Source organism: Macrotis lagotis, chromosome 6, assembly GCF_037893015.1.
Source record: "Macrotis lagotis isolate mMagLag1 chromosome 6, bilby.v1.9.chrom.fasta, whole genome shotgun sequence".
Classification (NCBI taxonomy): domain Eukaryota; kingdom Metazoa; phylum Chordata; class Mammalia; order Peramelemorphia; family Peramelidae; genus Macrotis; species Macrotis lagotis.
The window spans coordinates 93669295-93691537 of NC_133663.1; the positions used below are offsets into that span (position 1 = coordinate 93669295).

General features: G+C 35.2%; 1 protein-coding gene across 3 annotated transcripts in view; it reads left to right on the forward strand.

Moving 5' to 3' along the window:
* The window catches only part of ENOX1 (ecto-NOX disulfide-thiol exchanger 1), a 310832-nt gene that overhangs the window by 169908 nt on the left and 118681 nt on the right, over positions 1-22243 (forward strand). For all 3 annotated transcript variants that reach the window (XM_074191720.1, XM_074191718.1, XM_074191717.1), the window contains exon 9: positions 2113-2230. In XM_074191720.1, the coding sequence (XP_074047821.1) occupies positions 2113-2230 (118 nt within the window). The remainder of the gene's footprint in view (positions 1-2112; positions 2231-22243) is intronic.

The window sequence follows — 22243 nt, forward strand, 5'->3', positions numbered from 1 at the left end:
CCTGGAGCATGCCCATGTCCCCTCTTTTAAAGAACCCTTGTGATGTCCCAATCTTTCCCACCCACTCCCATTTGCTCTATATTATAAAACAGAATTAGAAATTGCCTTTGATTTTTTTCCCCTGCTTGCCATTTAATTGATTAAATACCAGTTTGCTACTTACATTGTGGATAATTTCTCAGTTGCATACAAGCTTGATAATTGGCTTGATTTTTCAACCTCCCCATGTACAGCATCTGTTAATTATCTGCAACACCTTTACAGACTTATTAGAATGTAGTAGTGATTTACTGCTGAACCAGAGGCACCCTGTGGAAACACCCTCAGGTTTTGTTTTTTGGATTTTTATTTTTTTTTTCATTCTCCCCTCTCTGCTTCCCACAACAAAAGCTACTGTATGACTCTATCATTAATTGTGGAGAATAAACAACTGGCCTTTTCTACCATGGTTATTCTTTCCACCTGACTTTTCCATGTTTCAAATATTTTTAAACCACCTCTTTGGGAATTGGGTCTTTTGTCAATAGAAAAATTAGCTGTCTACCAATTATAAAGCACCAAACTAATCATGGTATAGCATCCTTGTTCAACATCTGGTAGCAGAATTTAGGGCAAAATCGGCCTTTCTCTATCTCCTTAAATGATGTGCTTCATAGGAAGTAATTTCAAATAGGAAAGATTCAGAGAATCATGGAAGACTTACATAAAGTTAGGGAGAGAGGAACAGTATAGAAAACTGTGCTAAAAATGGTCCATTATTGAGGCATTCGATCAGAAGAAAAGAACAAACCTCTTCCTTTCTGTTAACAATCAATTAAAGTGTTTTTAGGAATGGACTTCGGCAGGTTTGTTTGGTTGTTTGTTCAGAGTATGTCAAAACTGTATCAAAATGAAGAGTATCAATACTTTTAAAAATTGATGATCAGGGAAAAGAAGGAGGAGGGGGAGGAGAGAGAGACAGAGTGAGATGTATTAAGAACTTAGGTTGCTCTTACACACACACACATACACACACAAACACAACACAAAACCATATGGTAAAATTTGGGGCGGGGGGAGAAGGGGAGGAAAAAAGGAGACATTACCCACTCCTATGTCTCTCTTTGAAAGCAAACAAAGAATAGGACAGTGATATTTCAAGAGGATACATTCAGCTGTAAACACTTCCCTGAACAAAATTAATGTATTGCTAAAATTTTATGGGTCCAGGACAGAGACAGGAGACTGAGAAAACTCAGTGTAACTCATTGCTCATTTTTTAAGAGCCCTGGACTCAGTATTTTTTTAAAGATTTTATTTATTTTGAGTTTTACAATTTTTCCCCCTAATCTTCTCTCCCCCCGACCCTCCACAGAAGGCAATTTGTTAGTCTTTACATTGTTTCCATGGTATACATTGATCCAAATGTGATGAGAAAGAAATCATATCCTTAAGGAAGAAACATAAAGTATAAGATAGCAAAATCAGACAATAAGATACCAGTTTTTTTCTAAATTTAAGGTAATTTGACTCTTTTTAATAAGCTCTAGGAAAGTTTATTTTTACAAGGCTATTATTATATGTGATTTTTAATATTTAAATAATTTTAGATATTTAAATTTTAAAAACACTTGAAACTCAGTAAAAGCACACCAGAAGTAGTAGATCCTTAATGAATTCTGACAATATTTTGTGCACTATAAAAATTGTAAGATTGCCATATTCCTTTTGCTTCACATGTAAATTGGCAGGAAACACATAGAAAGATAGCACAGGGAATGAATTCAAGGGGAAAAATAATTTAAATTAGTATTTCTGTTTAACACCCATTCATATCCTGAAAAATCAGCAATAATAATCACTAAAGGAGGAAATATATGAACTCCTTTTCTCTATTTCATGTCTTAAAATTTAACATCACAGTGGTTCTGTGGCCATCACTATGAAGAAAAGCACTATAGAGTTTCACTCTATATGATGAGTTATAGAAGGAGGTAGGAGGAGGCGGTTTCTGTTTCCATTTTGACATATATGTGTTACTGTAAGACAACCAGGGTACAACAAAAGGACTGTTGAGAGAATGGGTGTTGTCTCATTTTCTGTCATTCTGAAAAGCTGTTCTTTTGTTTCTAGGAGCTCCGGAATGCTCACAGTGAACAACTCATGGGGATTCGGCGTGAGGAGGAGATGGAAATGTCTGATGATGAGAGTACTGACACCCCTAATAAAAAATTGAGAGTAGACGAATCAGGTAATGCTTACAACCTGCAATGTGAGATGGCAGAGGGAAGTGTTCTGAATCTTAGATTGATGAGAAATAACAGAAAGTAGTCATAGAACACCAGGGGAAAGCTTCTATTGGAAGCATACTTATGTTTTATCTATCAGTGGTCCTCCCTTTTGTCTGCTGAACTTCAAGCTCTTGATTTGAAAGCTCCTCTCTCTCTCTCTCTCTCTCTCTCTCTCTCTCTCTCTCTCTCTCTCTCTCTCTCTCTCTCTCTCTCTCTCCCTCTCCCCCTCTATCTATCTATCTATCTATCTATCTATCTATCTTTCTCTGTCTCTCTTGTTCCCTTTCTCTTCCTCTCTTTCTCTCCCCCCCATATCTGGAATCAAAATAGCCTTTTTTCAGTAAGACTGTCATCTTTTTGTAATATTATTTTCCATGGAATCCAGCTACAGATCTCACTAAAAGATAGATGGATTTTTTTCTCATTTAAGAAATTTTTCCACCATGGCAATTTTTTAAACCCCATAGATGTATTTAAATCTCCATTCTAATTTCCTTGAAATTTAGACTGCTTACTATAGAACTACCTATTAACAGCAAACAAAATGCTTTGGAATCAAAGTTAGAAGACCTGGGTTCAAATCTCAACTCAACTACTTACTACCCATGTGTTCATGGGCAAGGAGCATCCTCCCTCTGGGTCTCAATTTCCCCATTTGTAAAGAAATAGCACTGAATGACCTCTAACCAGCTTTAAATCTATAGTCCTGTTAACCTGTTCCATGTAACCATCTAATTTGTAGTCAGAGAGTTTGCTTTTTGTATATAAAGCAAGATAATTAGTTCCATTTCTTGTGTTTACTGGAATGAAAAAGCTTATATAGAGGCTTGATTGGGTCAGAAATTTAAGATACATGTTCTGCCTAATCTAAGATGCTGGCTTGAAAGCCTCTCTGGTTTTCTTTTCCCAGACAGGGGAATTTGAAATCAGATACAATAAGAGAGCTCCTTACTAAAAGCAGAAAGGAAAGAACCTTCCTTTAGGAAGGTTGCCAGTTAGAGAAGAAATAGGATTCTATGCAGCTATGGAAAATGAAAACTAGGGGGATGGAATCTGTTTGACCTCACTATTTACCAGATAATACAACAGAGACCTGCCTTGAATGCTGGAACTAAAAGATTATGAGGGAGCCAGGCAGAGAAGGACAGTGATGTATGACTAAAAATAGGTTGTTAGCTGCCATAAAGAAAAGGATTCCAGGAAGAGGGTCAACCCGGTTAATAGCTTGCCCCATAAAGCGCCCGGGTTCATCAGGGCCACAGTAGAGGATGCCAGGACTCCTGATATTGATCACAAGCAAAACTTCTGGTACATTCATATCCAGGAGAGATTTTAATTTCTTTAGATAATTCCCTTTCATCTTTAAATTGAATTCATTAAATACTTTCTGGCTCTTAGTCTTAGGGGTGAACATCACTGAAGTACTTTCTGATGCCATCTTCTTGTCATCTGGTAAAATAATTTTTTTCTTCCTTATATATCAAAGTTTTGTCCTATTTTGGATTTGGTATTATACTATTTAGGGATGGTCATATTTTAGGTTTTTATAAATTTTGGATTATTTCTCCCCTAAGAAAATCACCATCTTTATGAGTCTGTCTAGTTATGGATATTTATATTTTAAAAATCTAGTTTCAGGAGCGAAAAGTTGAAAGAGTTGAATTTGAAAGCTGAGGACCTTAGTTTGAGAATGAACTGTTATAATATTTATTCCCTCAAAAAATCTGTGTCATGCACTCTGATTTCCAACTGCATTTCATCTGTGAGATCCTTAGTCCTCTGTCTGGACTATACTAACTTTTTCTAGTCTAGTTCATTGGTTTAATTCTAGATGCTAATCCAAATAAGAGTTAGGAGTTTTAAGACCTGCAAGGTCCCTTCTAGCATTGAATACCTTGATGGTTCCCATTGCTGTAAGATATATTTTAAGTAAATTAGGCAAATTTCTTTTTTTTGCCAATGAAAGTTGTATTAATGCTTCTAAACATAAGGCAAAGTAAAATAAAGCTCTTGTTCTTAATCTGACTCTATATAGCATGGACCTAGAAGGAATTGAGAACATATAAATTGTCATTTGAACATGTAAGGGTTTTTTTTTTTTTTCCAGTGACATTTCTCTTAAGCAGCATGTCAATTTTCCAGGTAAGAAATGTGTCTAATTTTGTAGCCTGCCTAAGACACGACCAGAATAACAACAACTCTGAATAGCCTAGTCCCCACTTCTGGAAATTATCACTGAGCATGGTATTGGTGCCCAACAGATGTTACCTAGTAATCCAGATCCAGACCCCATTTTGCTTATTCAAGGCAAAGTAGATCCTCAGAGACCTTATCTTTTAATCCAATCCACTCAATTTTTCTTGTCTCGAAGTATCTCTGAAGCATACACACAGATGCAAAGGATATGTGGATACTATGCTTCCAGAGTTTTTCCATAAATCCGAAAAGCCAAACAGAACTCTTTTTTTTTTAATTCGCAATTGATCTTCCAAGAACATGAAGAAGAATATAGATTTTTTAATGTTCTGTAGGTGTTCAATTCATCCATCAACAAGTACTAAACAAAGAAAGACATAACTGTGGCCCATTGAATAGAATAATAGCTTTGTATGTCATATGTATATATATATATATATATATACATATATATATATATATGTATATATATATATATATGACAAGAGGTGAAATAGACTGGGAAAATCAGTATTGTAATTTAGAAGGAAAAACCAAAAACATGTCCATGAGTAATTGGAATAGACACTAAGACTGAATTATCCCATGATCTCTGTTGCTCAGTTTACCATTTCTAAAATGGGCATCAAATATCTTTACTATCCTCCTTCAGAGCAATACTATGAGGTCCAGGTTGATAACATATATGAAGACTTTACCAAGCAGATGAACATGATGAGGTTCTATATTCAAGGAGCCTGGCACTCAGAATCTTGCTGGAATTTTAAAGGATTTGGCTCAAAGCCTACACTTTCCCTGGCTCTCTTCTTTTACTGTAGTTCAGTCTACATTTTGCTGTCATTTCCTATTTCTTACTAACACCTTGTCCAGTGACTCTGGATGACCGACTCACAGACCTGAAGCTGCTTTGTCATTTCTAGTTTTATGTGCTTGGGCACAGGTTGACATGAATTCCCACCTGATCTTTTGACCAAGTAGCAGACAAAGGCTTGATAATTCATCTATGCAGCAAGAACTAAGGACTCGTTGCCTAAGGGGTACATAGCTCCCGCTGGTAGCTCATTAGGCTATCTATCACTCATTTTTAGATAGAGGATTTACATCTGTCAGTCATAAACTATCTGCCTTCTCTAAGTGGGCTGTTGTCTTTCATTGATGTTAGGAAATACCAAATCCATGTGAAATTTGATGCCTGTGAAAGAATCCCTAGTTCATCCCTTTCAGTTGCCTCCTACCTCAGGAGATTCAGCCATGGGGTTAGTCAGGTATTAGCAGTTCTATTCTTAGAGAGCCAAGAGGGATATTGTGAGTAGAATCAGTCCCAGCTGAAGAAGGAACTCATGAGGTGAGTGAATGTGCCTCACCATAGAAAGATACTTCTTTTTAATTCCACTGTCTTTGGTAAGAAGGCATTTGTTTATCAATCTGACCCAGCTTAGACATAAATCTTTATTAAAGGTTAGGTCTGACCTGTATATTTTTCTCAAGGGTTTTTTGATCATTGAACAATAAAGGGTTGGAGGGGTTTATTTATTTATTTATTTTTTGGTTTTTGAATGATTCCTTTTCTCTACACCATCAGTTTTGGATGAACACCCACTCAAAAGATTTGCAAATATATTACTTAGTTTGTAATTTTTTTGCCTTGATCTCTGATTTCAGATAAAGGAGCTTCTTGACAGCAGAGATTTTTTGTCTATTTTTGTATCACTAGTACTTAGCTCATAGTGAATAGTTTTAATTAATAGTTTTGATTGCTAGAAAGCTGCTTGAAGCACTGGATTCTAGGTGATCTGCCAAGAGTTATATAGCTAATGTCTTTCAGAAGTAGGATTTGTACCCAGAGGTAACTGACTGCAGGTTCAGCTCTTTATCACACTAGTGGTATCTCTAGAAGCACTTGGTACTTAATTATAAATTGAAGATATAACAAAATCACTCAAAATCACGATGTCAGTTACACTTTACCTTTGGATCACACTTTTGATATGTTCTGATAAATCATAATTTTTTAAGGATCTTCAATGAAGACTTTGCCATTGAGATGAATAAGACAAGACTATATCCAAGGAGCCTAGCATTCAGAATCTTGCTAGAATTTTAATGATATTTTGTTTTAAAGGGAGAAAGAAGAAGAAGAGGAGGAGAGAGGGAGAGGGAGGAAGACAGAGAGAGAGAGAGAGAGAGAGAGAGAGAGAGAGAGAGAGAGAGAAAAGAAATGTGTTCATCACACCATTTGGAGCTTGACAGGAAAATGGAGGTAACTGAAGTAAAACTGAGCTGATAAAAAAAATGGAAACCAGCTTGGTTAATAAATTTAAATCTCGAAGTGTAGTTATTGAAGCATTCGTTCAAGAAGATACTCTCCTGATCAGAAGAATGAGAAAGATGGAAGAACTTTTACAAAATTGAAATTTATAGATGCTTGATCTGCTCCTCCTAGAAACAAGTCAAGGCCCAGAAGTCAGGGTCTTAAAGATCCATTCTTGAATTAAAGTTGCATCCTGCTTTTCATTAAATGTTGTGTGCTAGAAGATACAGTTTAAAAACACAACACATACATATTCCTTCTTTTCCTGATACCTACAAATGTTTCAATGATTCATCTTATCCTTAAAAAAAATCTTCATGGGGTGGCTAGGTGGCGCAGTGGATAGAGCACCGGCCCTGGAGTCAGGAGTACCCGAGTCCAAATCCGGCCTCAGACACTTAATAATTACCTAGCTGTGTGGCCTTGGGCAAGCCACTTAACCCCATTTGCCTTGCAAAATCCTAAAAAAAAAAATCTTGCTTTAACCCTCAACCTATAATATTATATCTCTCCTTGCTTTCACATATTGCCTCAAGAAAAAAAGTTATTTTTACTCTTTGTCTCTATTTTCTCCCCTACTCATTTTCTCAAACTGTTCTTTTTTTTTTAGTGTTTTTTTTAGTTGTTTTTGCAAGGCAATGGGGTTAAGTGGCTTGCCCAAGGCCACACAGCTAGGTAATTATTAAGTGTCTGAGGATGGATTTGGACTCGGGTACTCCTGACTCCAGGGCCGGTGCTTTATCCACTGCGCCACCTAGCCACCCCTCAAACTGTTCTAATACAGTTTATTAAACTCATAACCCAACTAAAATTATTATCACAAAATTTCCCAGTTGCTAAATCTGTTGACCTTTTCTCAGTCTTCATCTGTTTGCTTTCTTGGAAGCCTTTGATACTGTTGTCCATCTTCCCTTACTGATTAAGTCTCTTCTCTCTAGTATATTGAGGCATTTATCTCTTTCTACCTGTCTCTTTCTACCTTTGGAGTCTCCTTTGCCAAATTATTAATGTTCTGGCCCACTCTGATCATCAAGACCCATCAAGGCTTTATCTTGGGTCATTTTCTCGCTTCTCTGTCTCTTCACGTATAAAATATATACACAAACGCATACATACATAGTATACATGCAAATGTATGCACACACACACATATTCTTTCTCAGTGACCTCATTATCTCTCCTACATTCAAAGATAGATAACCCCCTGATTTATATATCCAACTCATATATGTATATATAATGTTTATATGTATGAATATATATAAATATATACTAATATTGTTTATATATATATATGCGTATACACTTACATACATATATACACACACATCTTCTGAGCTCCAGTTTTACATAACAAGTGCCTATTTTACATTATACTGAATGTCCAATGTGTCCAAAATAAAATTCACTTTTCCTCCACCAAAACTCATCCCAATTCTGAAATTCCATGTTTGACCACCATTTTTCTGGTTCACTCAGATTTACAGACTCAGAGTAATCTTTGACTCTACATTTTCCCTTACCCTCCATGTCCAATCAGTGACTGTGTTTTATTGATTTTATCACCACAATCTCACTTAGATTCATCAACTTTTCTCCAGCACCATAACTACCCTTATTACCTCCTATCACCTCTAACCAGGATTATGTCAGAGGAATTCTAATCTTGCCATTGTTATTTAGTCCTTTCAATCTTGACCCCATTGGGAGTTTTCCTGGCAAAGATATTGGAGAGGATTGCCATCTTCTTCTCCAAATTTCCTAATAGTTTTATTTTTTTAACTCACACCTCTCCCCTCTACACACGGTTCTCAGGTTGGTATTTCTAAAACATTGTGCCATCCCTTTTCTTAAGAAGCTCCAATGATTCCTTTTTGCCTCTAGGAGATAATACAAACTCCTCATTTTGATACATAAAGTCTTTCACAGTCTGTTGCTAGCATATATACCAATTTTACTGAACCTTATTGTCCCTCATACACTTGCAATTTCAGCCAAATTGGCCTAGTTGTTATTCTGCATACATCATTTTATTCCCTCTTCTCTCTTCTGTCACTACCATTACTGTAGTTCAGGACCCTGTCAACTTATCGTTTTATTACCTCCTGTAACCTGGCTGCTTGGTCTCCCTACCTTGAGTCTTTCCCTATTCTAATCTATCCTCCCCCACCTGACAAAGTGATCCTCCTAAAGTATAGATTTGACCCTCCCAGAATAATAAATTCTAATGACTCCCTATCACCTCCAGGATTAAATAGAATGTTTTGACATTCATAGCCTTCACAACCTGGCCCCCTCCAGTGACATTGTCTTCCTTGCTATTTCTCACACAATATCATTCATCTCCAGACTCCAAACATTTTCTCTGGCAGTCCCTCATGCTCAGAATGCTGTCCCTCTGCTTCACCACCTGGCTTTTCTGGATCCTTTTAAGTTCCATCTCCTATGAGAAGCATTTCATGATTCCCCTTAATTTGGGGGCCTTCCTTCTATTATCTCTAATTTATCCTTTATATATTTAGTTTATATGTGATTTTTTTTCCATTTAGTCTCTTTTAGATTATGTGCTTCCAAGGGACTGTCTTTTGTCCTTTCCTTGTACGACCAGTGCTTCACATAATGCCTATCTTAATAGATATTACTAATTGATTGCAAAATTCTACCCTTGCTGAGGCTGTTTCCTTAGGCTAGAGTGTTTTCCTAACTCATCTCTACCTCTTTAAATCTATAGCTGCTTTTGAAAATTAAAATGTCACCTCCTAAATGTAACTGTCCCTGATACCCTGAGTTATAATGGTTATATTTCCAAAGTGTTTTCTATTTATTTATTTGTATGTGTGTGTGTGTATGTGTGTAGTTTTTAAGGCAATCAGGATAAAGTGATTTGTCCAGGATCACACAGCTAGTATCAAATATCTGAGATCACATTTGAACTCAGGTCCTCCTCTCTGTGCTATGTGACCTAACTGCCCTGTTTTCAGTTTATTTTGTATTTAGTTAACCAGGTATTTTTAAGTTCCTCTTAACAGAATGTAAGCTTCTAGAGGGATTTGTCTTTGCACCCTTAGAGCTTAATACAGTGTCTAAGAGTAGATTCTTATTATTCTTATTGTTGAATAAAATAATGTAATCCCTATGCACTCTTTGAAGTATCTCTTAGGGCTTTTCAGTTTCTGATAAAATGGTCTACCATATATCAAGGTAGTAACCCTGAGCAAATCTGTTTGGAGTGAAAAAGTTTAAATTCCAAGTAAAAGAAGAGAAAATACTTAAAAACAAACACAATCGGGGCAACTAGATGGTAGGACACCAGTGGATAGAGCACCAGCCCTGGAGTCAGGAGAACCTGAGTTCAAATCTGATCTCAGACATTTAATAATTGCCTAATTGTGTGACCTTGGACAAGTCACTTAACCCCATTGCCTTAAATAAATAAAAATTTAAAAACCCACAATCCTCTAAACATATTTAGAACTTTTATGCATTAGAGAGTCAATATCATATTTCAGCTAAGTCATGGTGTGATAAATGTCACTGGACATCGTCATCATCAACAACAAATCTTTATTCTGCATCTACAATATGCACCAGTTGTTGGATCAAATAGTTCTGTGATTTATAACTTAAATTTTTGTTGGACTTTTGAGATTGTTACAGTTAATATGGTATGGAAAATGGAATGACAGCCTTGAAGTCTGGAAGGCCTGATTCTAGACCCATCTTTGACAAATACAGACTGAGGGATCACAGGCAAATCATTTTACCTGCCTGTGTTTTGATTCTCTCTGAAACTATAAATTGCTAGGAAAATGTTGACATGCATTGAAAGATGGGATTTCCTCATCTGTGGTTCCTTATACCAGTGAAATCAAAGGGACTAGTCAGTTTCTATTCTCATCCCTCCAAGTTTCCTAAGCTTTAAGTCATGAAGATAAAATATCAGTAACAGTACAAAATATTAAATGATAATTGCCAATTAAGTGGGACAGACCATAGAATATACAAATTAACCAATTTGTACTGATTTTGTCAATATTGGGAAGACACGGGTGAATCAAAAGGGTCTTTTTATGAACCTAGCTCTGTTCCTTCTCATTGACTCTTTGATAAGGTCAGTTTCTAGTTACAAAAGTTTCTAAGACATGAGATTGTGGTTAAAATCCAAGTTGAACTTTATAAGCAATGTTTAGGTTTTAAAGGTGTGAAAATATATTTTTCAGCATGTTAGATATTATACAAAGATATTCCTAGACACTTCATGAAGCATGAAGTAAAATTGACCTTAATTCTGTGAGCCTATTGAATTTGGCATTGTTTAATAATGCCATAACATAAGCAATTTCACATACATCTGCCTATCCTGGATTAAGAATAACAATACCTAATTAATGATTATTTTGTCTATTTTGGCTATCTGCTTTAGATTACATAACTATGGTCTATTGCAAAAGCAAGTATGGATTTATTCAAATGTGTGTGAGGTGAAATTTCAAATAGTAGCTATTGTCATTACAATAACTCTGTGATAAATTTAGAGAAATTCTGAAACATCCTTTACCCGACTTTATATTCAGGTCACAACAGCAGATCCCCAGTGGATAGAATGGAAAGAAGCCCAATGCTAAAACAGTGACCTGAAGAAAAATAGTGATGCAGAGGGCAGGTAGATGAAACTTTTTCAGGAAACATTGAAAGATGATCTAAGGTGATGGTATGTAACCTTTAGGAGGTATACCACAGGAACAGATAGCTTAGGAAACGGAGAGAGGTGTCTTAGTCTGAACCAACATGCTATATTGGTACCAAATCTAAGAGAATGAACTGAAACACACAGCAGACCCCAAAGACCTGCAATTGTGGGTTAAAGTGCAAATGGGACGTCTCTGGTTTTTTCCAGAGAAAATGACAGCATGGGCAGGAACATCCTCCAACTGAAAATATAGTAGTAATACTCTGCCATCACCAACTGCTTTAAATGGGAAAAAAAGTTTTCTATGGAGGAAAAGAGCATGCTATTTCTGTCAACAACAAAATGTCATTGCAGAGCCTAAGTGAAGAGCCAGTAACATCCTCAGCTGAAACTAGTAGAGGCTTAAGTAAGCTAAAAGAGATTTCCTACAGTGGATTTGGTTCTGTCTTCTAAATTCCTTAATTCTTGCAGTAGATTTTCATCAATTTCAAAAAAAAACAGCCACTGTTTCCCCTCCATTTCTTTTTATGTCCTAAACCAGCTAAAAGAGTTCAACTAAGCAACTTTTTTTTCAATTTTCTTAATACAGGCATACATCAATTTTTACAGTAGAAGTTTGCCTGAAAGTTATAAATAGATCAACTTTTGTAAATGAATTCACATGTAAAATTCACTAAGGAAGCTTCTGTTTAAAGGAGCCTTCTTTGTAAAGTTAAGGATTTTTTTTTAATGCAAGCAATAACTTGTAATTAGTCTGTTTTGTAAATTAGATTTTTTTAGGTTAGATTATCCTGTATCCTTCATTTTATATGAAAAAACCAATATGGTTATATCATAATCCTCATACTAACTTAAAAAGGTTTCGTAATGAAATTCTAAATGAAATGGGTCTCCACTATAGAGGCATTGTATTGAAAAATACAGAATCAAAGCATCATGGATTTGTAGATAGAAGATCCTTTCTGATCATCTATTCTAGTCCCATTATTTTTACAAATAAAAGATTGTTCCAAGTTAGCGCCAGAGGCAGGATCAGAATCCAGGTCCCTTCATTAGAAATTTGTTGCCCGTGCCCCATGAAATATGTTGCCTTTTCATTTACCAAGCAAAAAATTATAGTAATATGTCTTGAATTGTCCCTTTAGGTTAGAAAGCTGCTCCTCACAGTCTACAGTTAGTATGGAATAAAGGACCACTGACAGTTGTTACACAGGAGCAAAATTAATAACAGACCTTTGAGAAAAAAATATTGCTAATATCCTAACCCAAGGAAGTTTCCAGAAAGTGACCAGTTAACCACAGGCATTAGCAGTGCTCTGGCAGAGTCTAAAGCCTGGGGTGCTCTGCTGCCTTTCAACTGCCAGAAATGCTATTATCTAGATTACATTTTATTATGTTTTCTGGGTATTTCATACTGATAAGGTTTTATGCAGGATCATTACATAGGAGAATAGATTTAATCCTGTTTTCTTAGCAAGCTTTAAGGACACTGAGGAATTATTTATATAATAAGATGCAAAGTTGCTATGGAAAACACTATAGCAACCTAACATCTTCACAAAACCAAGCAGCCACTTGTGACAGCAATCTAAATTTACATTTATTTTAGTGTCATTTTATCGACACTCTTAGTATCTCATTTTGACAGGCTGTTAAAATATGTTTTCAGCTTGCGCTTGAGCAAAATTAACAGAGTGTTGTTGGAATTAAAGTGCATTTTACAAATTTTGGAAGTATTATAATACTTTTTGAGGGATTGTAGACCAAAGAGGAACTCAGCAAGTTTGTAAGTTTAGAGTTTGTTTTGCTTTTCCAGATCAAGCAAAACCCCTGTGACTAAATACAGTTTTAATTTCCCTGTTTTTTAATTGTATATAAAATATGTAATAAATATCTAAATATGAAATGGAGAATATCAGGTATTTATAATGCACAGTGTTAACCTTGTAGCATATCTAAATCTTAGCAATTATTATTGTTATTATTTCAGTATTTATATTATTTCTCCAGTCTTTGTGAAGCAATTGTTGACAAAAATTCCTTTAAATAGATTGTTACCCTCTAGTATCTCATGAACTTAGTCTTAAAATGATGGAGGATAAAATTAAGACTAGTGGCAATCTTAAAGACTTTCTAGTCTAACTCTCTTGAGTGAAGATGAAAAAGCTGAGGCCTGAAGAAGTTACCTACTCAGGGTCACTCAGGTGATATGGTTGGGCTTCAAACCCAGGTTTCAGATTCCATCCCTGCTAACATTTATACTGTGACCCCAGAATAGTCACATGAATATAGCCCTAAACAGATTTGTTTTGAGTTAGGACTAATTGAAAATGTCCAAAAACCTTGGTTTAATTTTTTTTAATCTGTATAAAATTGAAAATATGGAACAGATTATTTTGAAAGCAATTTGTGTTCTTTTGGGATCATCATCTGCCTCTATACCTTTGGTGATACCATATACAATTGTTTTTGGGGAGGTCAGGGAGGTGTCCTGGCAATGTTTGCAACTAAGGTTGTCAAACTGCCTAGCTGGGGGTAGGATTTACCTTTCCAAGAGCAGATTTTTTTAGGCCCCTCCAATATGAGAGTAACCAAAGCGCTGTAGATATGTATCCCATTTAGTAGTGAAAAGATAGAAAGTATTGATTTTCATCTCTAGCTCTTGGTCTGGGATTGTGAAGTGTGACTATAACATTGTTAAAGTGGGACCACTGGCAGAGAGAAAAAAAATCAATATTAGGCCATATTAAAACACATGCTGTTACCAACTTCATAGTGCTGTGATGTACTGTTTATTAACATCATTCCCCTAATTCCCCTCTGCCTTTATAAGGCTTTGTACATCTAAACACAGTCAGTGACAGAAAATTCTCATACTCTGATACTTAACTCTGTTATCCATAAACTTCCTTAGACAAAGCCATAGAAACATTCCTCTGTCTGTGACCCAATAATAGAAAGGAAAGAAAAGATGGCATCTTACAGAATTCTAGGTCATAGAACATATTAAAGTGCCGCATATCTGATGTGAAGAGCTGTTTGGTATTCATTTCCTCTCCTTTCCTTATGCTTAAGAATGATAATACTCACTATCAAATAATACTTGTCTAGTACTTAGAAATCCTTGAACTTAAGGTTCTACTGATATATACATCTCTATTATTGTGGCAAATTCTCTCATATCCAAAAAAGCTTGGGAGCAAACATCTTCACTAAATGGACTGTCCTAGGAAATGGGAGGGATCTAAGGACTGCATCTGAGACTCTTCACCTGGTTGGGTTCTAAATCCAAACTCTTTGAGGGATGCTCTGTCTACCTATTCTCTTTGGGAAATATTCTCTGTGAAATCATCAGTCTGCTTGAGGAACTTTGTGACACTTCCTAAAGCCAACATATCTCATTAGCCCACTAGCTGAACTGCTCCCCAGTAGGTGCAATACTCAACTATTCAATTTAACAAAAAAATATTAAATCATCTCTATGTAAAAGCCATTGTGCCAAGGATAGCTTGGTATAGAACCTAGGGTCAAATCATAGAAAGTATTTGTCATCGTCATCATCATCATCATCATCAGTGTTGGTCATGGGCAAGCTAGTTAAGCTCCTTGAACCTCAATTTCCTCAATTTGGAAAATGCAGATAATTCCTATAGTACCTATCTCACAGAATCATTGTAATGATTAAATAAAATAATATAGAAAATGTTTTATAAATATCGCAGCACTGAATAAATGTCAATTCATGTTATTAGGTTTTCAGAATGCAAAGTCAGATTTGCAATACTGATTCTGCTTTCAAGAAACTTATAAATCTAATAAAAGGGAAAGATATGCAATATATATGTGTGTGTGTGTGTGTGTGTGTGTGTGTGTGTGTGTGTGTATGTATATGTGGGATGTCCCAAAACTCCTAGTATATTTTAAACTATTACAGCTGTAGCATCCTTTTATTTCCCATCTCTTTCCTCCATTCTCTGTAACACCTACTGCCTACAACATCCTACATAAAACTTAAAATAAGCTTTAGTAACTTTAAATTGCAACAAGATTTTTGGGATACAGTACCCTGTTTATATTGATATAAGGGATAGGAAAATAAATTAAAAGGAGAGGTCCAGGCAAAGTGCAATGATAAATGTGAGGAGAGGTCTGGATACCAGGGAAGGCTTCTTGAAGAAACTGGCATGTGACATTATCTGGAAGCATCTTCACTTGCTTGCGGTAGCTTTTCCTGACTGTTTTCTCAATTTTTATGTAACTGAAGATTAGTTTATTGTTAATAGGGTTGGGAAAATTTATTGTGTTATCTAAGATTTCATCTTACATCAAAATTCTCACCATTCTTGACCATGATTTCAGTTTTTAGACTCAATATCCTTTGGTTATTTGTAGAAATACCAAATAGACATTCCACACATCACCAATGTCCTCAACCAGGTGAGAGTTAGCAGGAGATTGTTGTTGCTCTCTTTTCTTTTCCTTAATGGATGTGAGTTCATGAAATGAGTCCCCCTTTCAGAGAGAATCCTGTTTTTCACTGCTGAAAAGAAATTTGCTTCTCTGCAGATCATATACAAAGTCAACTATCTTTAAAAAACCATTCCCATAAACATGCAAGCTGTTTTTGTTTTTTATTGGGTTTTTTTTTTTTTGGTTTGTTTTTCTTTTTGGAATCATTCCAGAAACAGTCATAATCCTTTTTTAAGGAAGAGGGTGTTTGTTTCCTCAAAACAGAAAATGCTGGGAGCCAGTCAAGAGGAGAAGGGATTTGTATACAGTCCCCTGCCCACATGAGGTGTTTAATAAGTTTTTCTTGGATGAACGGGGAATTAAATATATCGACCATGTCACATTTATCCAGGGTGAAACTGCATCTGCTTTTTGTCACATCCTATCTTTTTCATTTCTAAAATCTGTGACCAGGTAAAAAGAAAAACAAAGATATTGTCAAAAACACTGATAATATCTGATGGCTCCATTTATGAATGATTTGAGTTTCAGTGGCAATCCTTTCATTTCCCATCTTTTCTTCCATTTTCTCTGCAACACCTACTGCCTAGAACATTCTACGTGAAGCAGGCCAATTTGTTAATTCTGTATCCACTTTCAACACTTTCCATTATAATATTTCTCCCTAATTTGCTTCCCAAACACTGAGAGGCTTTGAGTCAGATGATGGGATATACATTTTAAAATGTCTTTAAAATTAAAGTTGAGAGAAATAGTTGATATAATGCTAGGCTTATTGAGACAGTACCCTCAATAGTTTTTGATATGTTACAGAATATATTATATAATGAAAAAGTATATTGGGATTTTATTTAATTATTAAAAGTTCACAGCTTTAACTATAGTGTAGATAGATAGATAGATAGATAGATAGATAGATGGATAGATGGATGGATGGATTTGTTTATGTAGGTACACATATATACATATATATGTATGCATTGCATTAATAGATGGGAAATATGACCAGAGATTTTTGGATAAATACTGGAAAATATATTTGACTTTAAGTGATTTGCTGGTCAGTTGTCATGACAACTGTGACTACCTGCTTCACTGCAGTTTTCTAATATACTTAAACTAACTTTTAACCCTCCTAAATTGCTTTAAGACTTAGAGTGTTAATACAAAAGAATGACTCAATTTAAAAAAAAAATTATATGAGTACTTACCATGTGCCTTCCTTCCTTATGGGAAGGGTACAAGAATGTAGAATACTAACGTCCAAATTCTGCTTAGGACACTGAATGGCCATGGTAAGTCACTTCACTTACAACTCACAGTTTCCCCATCTTTGTAATAGGAATAATGATGCCCATAATTCCTTATAGGTAATACAAGAAGAGAAGAAAAATATGGTACTTTTCCCATTGAGCAGTTGTTAAACCCATTAAGATAAGATATGTAAATTTTTCTTATTGATAATGATGTTGATACAATGAACTGTTTTATATTGAAGTAATGTTAGACTAAATAGGGGGATTAACTTAAAATCATGAATGAAATGAGACTGAGACATTTATTTAAACTGAAAACTTTCCCTTTCCTCTGCCTATATTTCATAATGCTCCTGAAAAGATCATAAAAATAATCATCAGATTTTAAATTTAGGAGGGGACCTCAGAGATCACTGAAGTCTGTCTCTTCATTTTATAGATAAGGCAACTGAGATTCAAGTTATTTGCTCAGGGTTGTACAGCTAGTATTTTTCTAAGATAGAATTTGTACCTAGGTCTTTCTGATTCCCAGAGTCCAGGGCTCTGGGGCACCTATCCTCTATTTCTTTGGTTTGTACTGGATCAAAGGGGAAATGTCGTCTTTGTCCTCTTTACTGAATGTAGGCATAGCCAAAAAGCAATACTTTTAATAAAGTAGGGGAATGTAGGAAGCAAGAAGCCCTATGAAGTTTTAAGTTATTTAAACTCAGCATCTGCTCAGTTCCAGAAAAGGTGAATCTCTTTAACAAATAACTGGTTTGACAGGTTGAGGTTCTGAACTCTTTATTTGATGGGAAAGAGATAAGCAAGTCACTAGGGGCAGATAATAAATAATAAATGATCTTCAGTTGTAATTGTTGACATCCAGCAATAATCAGTCCATAAGATGACAAGTAAGGTAGGGCATTGAGAAAAATAGTCAGCGGATCCTCTCACCCAAAAATAACTCCAAATGTCCCTCCCTAGGCCACATGACAAACACATTCTATAATATATCATTAACATTCAGTTCTTGTTAAGGAGCTATTGTTACCATCCTGTTGCGTAAGATGTCCTGTGTGATCCTCTTCAGGAAGGTATATAAAGAGTGACTTTTTCACAAAATCCTTAAGCAAGCACACTTTGGAAAGCACTATACCGTGTTCTATGAGAGATGTAAAAGTACCTACCCTCAAAGGGCTTACAGATGCTCAATATTTTTTGTCCTTTAGTTTTTGGAAGAAGGTTAAGATCAAGGTTCAGTGAAAGATATCAGAGGTGTACTGCAGAATATGTAGTTTGAGTTTTTCTTTGATAATTATTCTGAAGATTACCTATGAAATATATATTTGATATTTTCAGAAATAAAAAGTTGTTACATTCCTGTTTTTTTAATGAGTAAAATATAAATATTTGTAACCATGTCATGGAGGCAGTTAGGTGACATAATATATAGATCCCCAGCCTGGAGTCCAGAAGATGCATTTTCCTGGGTTTAAATCTGACTTCAGACACTTACTAGCTATGTGACCCTGATCAAGTCACTTAATCCTATTTGCATCAATTTTTTCATCTGGAAAATGAGCTGGTAAAGGAAATGGAAGACCATTCCAGTATCTCTTCCAGGAAAATCCCAATGGGTCAAAAAGATTTAGACAAGACTGAAAATGACTCCACCATATCAATCATATATTATTTGCAAATGCAATGAATATGTTATATTCATTCTTACAATATAATAACATATATTATGGTTATGTATAATTATATTAACATAATTATATTATAATTAAGTCACTAACACCTCATTCATAAAATACTTTCTCAACCACTCAGTCTTTTAATCTACCTCCCATTTCCAGTAGCATTTCAGTTAACAAGAGAGCTTCTTTCCCAGGGGAATTCCTTTAACCTTTTAGAAACAAAATATTTCATGTTAATTCTTAGCTTAATTTGAGTGTAGTCATTTCTTTAAAATCGCTGAATATAGGCTGAAGTCTGCTCCATCACTGACCTCCTTAATTCAATCAAGGTCACCCCCATAAACTTGCCCAAACAGCTTTATTTCTCAATTAGAAAAGAGGCAGAGCTGTTTAAAAGCATTTAGTGTTTGATTAATAGTGCTTAACGGGTGCTTCAACACTTACTGAGGCTTTTTTAAGTAGTTGCTAGTAAGAATAAAACATTGCCAGCTGAAAAATTAAACTCATCAGAAACTCAAAACAAATCATTTTAATGAGCAAAAGCAAAACTGCTTTTTGTGGGCTCCCTAGAAAGGTTATTATGTCCCAATAGAGAGGTTTTTAATACCTTAGCCTAAGTTCCTCTTGTAGAAATGTGTATAATTTAGCCTTGGACATAGTTAATGAAACTAACTGCATTCTGAAGCTGAACCTGAGGAATTTGAGAAGACAAACTGTCATCTTTGTGGAGCAGGATCACAGAGAGAAGAAGAACAAAACATTGGGAATGAATTATAATCTCAGTGGAGATGGGTCTAGTTTCCTGTTAGGGAATATGAGGCATCTGAAAGAATGGAAGATTTGAGATGATTGAAAAGAAGGTATGATGGGAGAATGACTGAAAAAGTCATAGTTCATATAAGAGTATGCTGGAGACAGTTGGAACCAATTCCTGAAAGTGCATGTTCAGTTTTCATTATGACCATTTGCACCTCAGAAATCAGCAATTACTATAACTTAGAGCTTCAATTATACAGACCTAAGATTGTGATTATATAGACCTAAGAAATAGGTCATAATAAAACAAATTAAGTTTAAAAATATGTCCTGCATACAAAACTTTCCATCTCTTCCTTCCTTTCCCAGAAATAGTGGTTAAATTTTACCAGCACTCCTGAGTACATGACTGTTATTCTATTACTGAAAAATATATGAAGACTACAGAGAAGCAAGGGGAAATATATAGATAGATAGATAGATATTTATAGATATAGATATAGATATAGATATAGATATGAATATATTTTAGCATTAATATGAATGTTTTTATAATATGCATTCATATTAATGCTAAAATATAAATATAAATGCAGTATGAAGGGGAAGGAAAAGCAGTACTGTATAATTATAATTAACATGCATGTCCCTGAAATAGAGGGAGAAATTGCACCTTTTCCCTTCTTTGTAAGAGTAGGATATTACATATATGGAACATTCCATATACTTTTTTATTTAGTTGTTATGTTGGGTGAGATTTAACCAACTTTTTTCTTTCTTTTTTAAAAAAAATTGTTACAAAAGATGACTCTTTGGGGAGGGGAAGGATATATTTGGAAATAAATGTGTTAGTTTAGAAAATATCAGTACCAATTTGATAAAAGAGAATGAGTCAGGAAGATAACCTGACATATTCTTCTTGCTTCCTAGACCTGCTCAAAGGTCAATTCTCCTTAGAAGGGAGCCCCAGTAGAAAAGGCAAGCATGAGGATTCCGAGTGAGGCATCTATAGAAGTGAAGATTATTTGGTGTCATTGCACAGTTAGAACATAGATACTTAACCTTTGAATTATAATCTCAACTCTACCCACAATTTTCTGACTCTCTTCTGAGTTTGTTTTCTTAGCTATAAAAGAAGATTTCTTTAAGAGTCTTGATAGACTTATGAGAGGCCACCAATCAATGAGTTTTTGAAGTCTCTTTTCAAATATCAAATGCCATATAAATGATCAATAATTATTCTGATAGGTGATTCAAGTGAATCCACACTTTGGAAATAGATTAGAATAAATTAACAGAGGGAAGTCATTTTGAGGCAAAAAATAAAATCTGATTAGAACAAATAAAAGTTATCAAGAAATTCAATTGAGGGAGAAGTGAAAATGGGACTAATAATGTCAAAGCATTATTGAATAAAAAGAAAAATCTGAGGTTGTTGATGGGAAAGAGATAAAAATAAGTTCTAGGTTAGAACCTAAGATAGACTTTGCCATATGCAGGGCTTAGCCCTATCTCATTTGAAACAAATCATGAACCTAAAAGAGATTACTTAAAAGAAAGGAATGAGATTGGACAGAATTAGATCAGCACCTTTGCCCAAGGGAAGAATTTCTCCATTCCCCAGATGTGAGGAGATCAGTGGACCTTTTAGCTGTCTAAGCCACAGAGAGAAAGAATGCAGGATGAGTGACCCTGGGTCTTTGACAGGGAGAGAAACTTTAAAGTCTTCTGGTTTGGGAACGCCTATGAAAAGCCATTCTCGTCCTTTACAAATGAAAGCAACTGAAGATAAAATCACCCCAAGTTAAGGAAGGTGGTGCTGTGGGAGTGGGGGGGGAGGAGGGGTTTCCCCCACTAAGAACATAGATGTTAATTCTGAGTGTGTCGTGAGGTCATTCTAGATAGAAACTATGTCTAAATACATGCTGGTAAAGAAAAAATAATACAAGACAACATCTAGTTGATGAGAAAAATGTTCTTAGGTGACACTGGGTAGAGGATTTATGAAGGCATTCAATCACAGTATCATTATAGCAAAGACATTAAGAAGCATTCATTCAGGAAGGAAAAGGTAGAATTTTTTTTTCATCACAAGACTGAAAAAAGAAAGGCTAGGCAGAAGAGAACAACAGTTCTTCAGATGTTAGATGCTGAAAAAAAAAAGTTCTACAATGTAAATACTTTTGGGGGGGAAGGAAAGAAAACAGGTAAGTAATAAAAACAGTTAACATGTGACATTTTAAGATTTTCAAAGTTTTTAACATATATTCTCCCATTTATTTCTCAGTGTAACCCAGGGAGGTAAGGACCTTCAGTCTTATTTTTTTATAAATTTTATAAATGAGGAAACCAAAATTTAAAACCCAGGTTTCCTCCTGATTTCTGATCCAGAATTCTTTCCACTATACCATGGTCTACTTCCTAATGAATAGCAATCAAGGCAGGAAAGGTCTTTTAAACTGGGCCAAATCCATGAATAGGATGGTTTAAAAAAAAAAAAAAAAAAAGGAGTAGCCTCCATTGTGATCAGAATCCAGTCAGTTTTTTCATATCATTATCATCTTTTGTGGACTATAAGTCCTGAAGGATAGGATGATTAGTCTTACATTGTA